Source organism: Gastrolobium bilobum, unplaced genomic scaffold (assembly GCF_033153095.1).
Source record: "Gastrolobium bilobum isolate Gb01-03AN ecotype WA unplaced genomic scaffold, APGP_CSIRO_Gbil_v1 utg32472, whole genome shotgun sequence".
NCBI classification, from domain to species: Eukaryota; Viridiplantae; Streptophyta; class Magnoliopsida; order Fabales; family Fabaceae; genus Gastrolobium; species Gastrolobium bilobum.
This window is the reverse complement of record NW_026898916.1, coordinates 280,292-286,226: the sequence shown is the minus strand read 5'-3', so window position 1 is coordinate 286,226 and position 5,935 is coordinate 280,292. Positions and strand designations below refer to the sequence as shown.

At 35.2% G+C, this 5,935-nt stretch overlaps 1 protein-coding gene across 2 annotated transcripts; it reads left to right on the top strand.

Annotated features, from left to right (window-relative positions):
* Positions 1 to 767: 767 nt before the first annotated feature.
* On the top strand, positions 768 to 2,632 carry LOC133285492 (F-box protein At1g67340-like). Of its 2 annotated transcripts, XM_061482732.1 has the most exons (4): positions 768 to 1,107; positions 1,199 to 1,361; positions 1,460 to 1,774; positions 1,850 to 2,632. In XM_061482732.1, the coding sequence occupies exons 1-4, from the start codon at positions 887 to 889 to the stop codon at positions 2,225 to 2,227; spliced, it is 1,077 nt and encodes a 358-aa protein (XP_061338716.1). In that variant the 5' UTR covers positions 768 to 886; the 3' UTR covers positions 2,228 to 2,632. The 2 variants fall into 2 exon arrangements, with proteins under 2 accessions (XP_061338716.1, XP_061338715.1); XM_061482731.1 differs by having other exon boundaries at positions 1,460 to 2,625.
* The last annotated feature ends 3,303 nt before the right edge of the window (positions 2,633 to 5,935 follow it).

Below are 5,935 nucleotides of genomic sequence, written 5' to 3'. Positions count from 1 at the left end.
GTTTGTTGGCAATTTTTCCATCCAGAAGCCCAAAAGGGTGGGGAAAAAATGGGCAGAAATGGTAACCTTTTTTTGTTTTTTCTGAAAGAAAAGAGTACAATACAACTAAGCAAGTAAAACAAACTAGTGTAACTGAACCAGTGCTGAATCATACATTTTGGCCTTAAGAGATGAATTTGTTAGGAAGAGTTACGTTATTTCCCTCGCCACTCGCCGCTGATTCACGTTATGATAGGGCACGTACGTTTTATTTATTAAATCATGGGCGGTGAAGTTTGAATTTTAGAAATAACCGTACTTTTTTTTTTAATTGAAAAGATAAATAACTGAAGTTAGTTTTTTTTGAAACAAACCTAAACACCGAGACATAAAAAAAGCAGCAAGGGTACTTTACTCTTCCTCTCCCGCTCCCTTCGAAAACAAAGTAATAAGGAGTGATAAGTAATTTCAATAGTTTGCATTATGTTAAACGTTAAAATTATTTTTATTATGTATAAAAAAAAAAAAGAGAAAAAAGAGAAGAGACTGTTCAAAAGCGTGAAGACAAGGGAGAAGGGTTTTGCAGTACAAAAAGAAAAGAGCCAGAGGCATTGAGAGCATTAACTTACGGACGAGGACAGGGTGAATCTGGGTCAACGCCGTTTGACTCATATAAAGGACAACAATAGGGCTATTTTTGTAATTAACCACCCCCCACTTCCTATGTTTTTTTTTTTTAATGTTCGGCTTTGTCGTTGCTTTTGTTGTGTGTGTGTGTGTGTGTTGGGGTGTGGGATTCTAATTCATTACCCTCTCGTATATATAACTCCTCACTTCGCTTTTACCCTTGTTCATCTCTCCCAGTTACCGAGAGAGAGAGAGACAGCGAGGTTAAGTTAAGGATATTATGAGAACGAGGAGAGGGTTGTGTTATCCTCGAGTGGTTCCACTTCCAAAGATGTGTTCAGACTCTATTGTTAGCCGGAAAAGGCAGAAGAAATCGCCGGAGAAAACCGCCGCCGATTCCAATTTTTTCGAATCTTTGCCTGATGACCTTGTGCTCTCTATCCTCTGCAAGTTTAGTTCCACCGCAACTTCCCCTTCAGATTTTATTAGTGTTCTCATAACGTATGTACCCAACACAACAATTAATTACATTCTTTCTAATGTTCCCTTTTTTTTGTTTTTTTTAACGTTTGATTTTTGTGGAACTCAACAGGTGTAAAAGACTAAACGCCTTAGGTCTTAACTCTCTCGTATTATCAAAAGCTTCCCTTAAAACATTCTCAGTTAAAGCTAAAAACTGGTGTGACTCCGCTCACCGCTTCCTCAAACGATGTTCTGATGCCGGAAACATTGAAGCATGCTATACTTTGGGCATGGTAAGTGAAATTAAAAATAAAAAAATAAAAAAATAAAAAAAATGTTTTTTTTTCATGGGTAGTGAAATAAAGACTATTGGGTCTTATTATATGTGCAGATTCGGTTCTATTGTCTGCAAAACAGAGGGAGCGGCGCGTCGTTGATGGCTAAGGCAGCGATGAACTCTCACGCGCCGGCTCTGTACTCGCTGGCGGTTATACAGTTCAACGGCAGCGGAGGCACCAAAAACGATAAGGACCTTCGAGCCGGTGTGGCTCTGTGCGCACGCGCTGCGTTCCTTGGACACATCGACGCGCTGCGCGAGCTTGGTCATTGCTTGCAAGATGGTTACGGCGTTAAGCAAAACGTTACCGAGGGTCGGCGCTTCCTCGTTCAAGCAAACGCTAGAGAAATTGCCGCCGTTTTGTCCTCCGTTTACAAGAAGCGCACGCGGTTGACGTGGAGCCAACAACCGGTTCCGCACCCGAACCCGAACCCGAACCCTCAGCTCCGGTCTTTTGGCGGGTCGGGTTGTCCCTTGCTCAGCGATTTCGGTTGCAACGTGCCGGCACCGGAAGCCCACCCGGCGAGCCGGTTCATGGCGGAGTGGTTCGCGGTTCGGGGCGGTTCGGGTACGAGGCTCTGTTCGCATTCGGGTTGTGGGAGACCCGAGACGAGGAAGCACGAATTTCGAAGGTGCTCGGTTTGCGGTGCGGTGAATTACTGCTCACGCGCGTGCCAAGCGCTTGATTGGAAGTTCCGCCACAAGACGGACTGCGCCCCCGTGGAGAGGTGGCTGGATGAGGAGGGAGAAGATGGCGGCGGTGAGGGTGACGCCGTTGTAAACGGTGGCGACGGTGAGGGGGTAGTTGTGGTTGATAGTTAGATGGTTTTTTCCAAACGTTAACGGCGACGGTAACGGAAGCCTGTTTGGAAGTTTCAACGGGTATGAGTCTATTTTTTGGCATTGGGGTATGAAATATGAAAAAAGAAAATATATTATTATCTCATTTATTACTATGGCCCTAGAAAATGCAAATTCCAATGGCAATGTGGCTTCCTCTGTACCTTTTTACTTTTGTATAGAAGGTTAAATTCTCCTGAAAAACAAAATGAAGGGGATGCTTTTTGTTTTAATTTTTCTTTTTTGTTCCATAGGGCAACTATCATCCTTAGTTTTTGTTAATTCCAGTAAATTAAGATATGAACTTTTTAAGTTCATAATTTTCCTATCGATTTGGTTACGTAAATATCATTTTGGTCATGAGCACAAAAATACGGAACTCACTTAAATTCCTTTAAAAAAAATACTTATATTAATATTTTTTGTGAGACTATTAAAATAGGTTTTTTTTTTTAATTTTAGAGAAATTTTGTTGAGGATCCAAAAGGTATTTACTGTAAAATAAATCTTCTCTTATTGATTTTGATAGTTAGACATTATGAAAATCATCAAGTCATTCAAATTCAAATGTTTCGAGCTAATTTAATTTTTTATTCCTAGTTCTAACATTTGGAACAAAATGATACATTTGAGATATAATTAAATAAATATAATACTTCAATGTAGAAGGATTGATCTTAGGATTTAGGCTTTAGTTGATAAGTGCTGTGTCTCTGCATCTTATGCGGCACAATGTTAGAACTAAGGTAAATCGTCAAAGTTTACTACTCCATATTTATCAAAGATTTTTCAAGGTGATAATGATAATTGTTTTTTTTTTTTAATTCATAACTTGATAGCACCGATTCTTTGGTGGATAAATATTTTCACTCAGTTGTTAAGAGAGTGATCAAGATTCTTGTTTGGGATAGATTTAGGTGATATTCTTATTTAATTGCTTGACTGTCCAGGAAAGTGTTAACTGTAAAGTAATAGTGTGTGAATATTAATAATCTTGTTTGGAATCTTAGAATCACTTTTGTACATATAATTTGTATTCTCATCTTTACTGAATTTGAATTTTTTATAAAAAAAATTTCCCTTGTTGATATTTCATCATTTTAAGTTATCCGTACATAATTTTCTCCAGATAATATATATATATATATATATATATATATAATATCTTAGTTACCATATCTTTTGACAACTTCAAACAAAAGAAAAGCATAACAAAAGTAATCCTTATCGAACACTAAAACTAGATTTTTGAAGATTCGAAGTCTTTGAATTTGGTGTCCTCCTAGAAGATTTTCTAAAACGTATGAAGCTATTGTTTCACGCATAACACTTTCCCTTTCATATAGTTGGGACTAATTAACGTTCTGCAATTCTTGTTGCATCCTCCAAAATCTGCTTTCAACCCGCATTAATTATGCCCAGCTTATTATAGTCAAAGAGATAAGAGATATTTGGTGACTGACCAAAGAGTGATGAGAAAAATAAAAGGAAAATAGAGAGAGACATGCATCTTTTCATATACAGTGTTTGAGGCGCTATGCGGCTATTGAGATAAAAAAAAAAAAAAAATTTCGTTTTATGACAATTGAAGATTATTATGCCAAATGGAGAAAACAATAATTTAATGTTTTGAAAAGAAAGTGAATTTTGTGGTGGAGCGCACTTATTGTTTCAATGTGCTCATTATTAATATTCAGTTGCATTTAAACACTACAGATATCGGTGGGTGGTCCAGGCCCGATCTAATCAGGCCCACACTATCAGAATTCAAATTCTCAATTCTATTTCTATCCTCTTGTTTTATTTTTTCATTCAAATCTCTGATTGTAAAAGAGAGATATTGACTTGATGCTCGGAATTAGAATATATATTAAGGTGCATGTAAATTGAAATAATAGGATTTAATCCATGATAATGTGTTCTTAGGGGTGGTAGAGAAGAAATTTTTTATTATCTGAAAAAAATAATTTTCTGGAATATCATAGAATTTTTTTTTCCTGGGTAAGTTACTAAAAAGTGTTTGGTAGGTTAGATTTTTTTCTGGAATGTTGAGTTAATTTTACTGATATTGTGTGTTAATTTTTTCATCACATGGAAAAAAACAATTCCACCCTTCCAATCAATAGTGGACCTAGAAATTTTTTTTAATGTCTGCACATTTAGAATAAAAGCATAAAATATTTTTTTAAAAATATATTAAAATACAAAAGAATATATATATAAAAAAACTTTAACTTAATATAAAAAAGTAATCAAGAGTCAACTAAACTATTACAATAGAACATTGTGGGTTCTCAACAAAAATTACGGGCCTCAATTTAATCGTGATCCCTCAAAATTCAAAAATAGATCTAGATAATCAAAATTATGGTCCTCTGAAATTCAAAAAGATCCTCATTAATCCCTTAAAAGGACTAATATGGGTCTATTTTGGATTTTAAAGAGATCACGAATCAACTTTTTTTTTCAGAGATTAAATTGAATCCTGTGATTTTTGTTCATAACCCAAAATATGTATGTATATTTTTTTCTCCAAAAAATTTGTAAACATATATAGGTCTGCCACTGCTTCCAAAAGTAATCTTCCCCGACTATTTAACGTAGAAAAGTAAATAATGGGAAAAAAAATTTCAGTCATATTTTTACTTCACCTCTTATCAAATATAGGCAAATAATTTTTTCATCCCATTTTCCTAGGAATTTTTTTTTTCACCTCCTCCCGAACACCCCCTAAGTTACAACCTATTATATTGTCAAAATTTACAATGAAAAATCAAACAAAAAATTATTTCCATATTTATCTTCAGTCTTATGAGAAATATGTACAGCTAGGAAACCGAATAGACATTTTCACAACCGTGAATCGAGTAGTCTTTGTTTCATTCACAACTTCCTATCCGAATGAAGTTATTCAACTCCTTAAATAGACATGCATATCAATAAACTGAGAATAGAATAAAAAGAAAGTTAGGTTCAAAAATCAACACCATAAAGTTTATGTAATAATAATGGTGAGTGGTGACAACATTACTTGTTACGTGCTGACTACCACTATTTAATTGGTAATCTTGACGGTTTATGGGAGGGACAGAAACGAGTTTCTTTATGCCTCGGAATTAGAATGTTTTCCTTTCGTTTGAGCATCTTCAATTCTTTCTTTTTCTCTTTTATTTTCTGCTTCTTACTTTGATATCTTTGCATATATAAAGTTATTGTGATATTGATTGTCAGCATCTCACGACCTACTTTTATCTTGGTTTATTTGGGGTTCAGAATTCGAGGGAGAATAATGTAAAGGGAAATATACCATACTAACTTATTCGACCAAAAAAACAAATCCTGGCAAAAGTCTATACGATATATATCACGATATATTCTACAAACGACAATTACACAATGAACATTAAACATAGGGGTGACGAGACCACCAAATTGTTAATTCAAATATAGCTAAAGATGAATTGAGGTTATGCAAGAATTTGTGCATAAATAGATGAATTTAAGTTCATGAAAACAAGAATAAATTAAAATTTTCAACTTAAATATGCAGACATAATTTGTTTAGAAAATTGATCGGTCAAAGAGATATTGGGCCTGATGACACACTATTAAGTCTAGTCTAGTTGGAGTCTGAAGTGATTTTGTAGCGTGATTTAGTGTGATCTGGTGCGGGATGCTTCCGCATGATGG

Excerpts from the sequence above, each read along its gene's own strand:
- LOC133285492 (XM_061482731.1), top strand. The coding sequence starts at position 887 with ATGAGAACGAGGAGAGGGTTGTGTTATCCTCGAGTGGTTCCACTTCCA. Across the intron at positions 1,108-1,198 it reads TTTATTAGTGTTCTCATAAC|GTGTAAAAGACTAAACGCCT; the intron begins GTATGTACCCAA and ends GGAACTCAACAG. Across the intron at positions 1,362-1,459 it reads CATGCTATACTTTGGGCATG|ATTCGGTTCTATTGTCTGCA; the intron begins GTAAGTGAAATT and ends TTATATGTGCAG.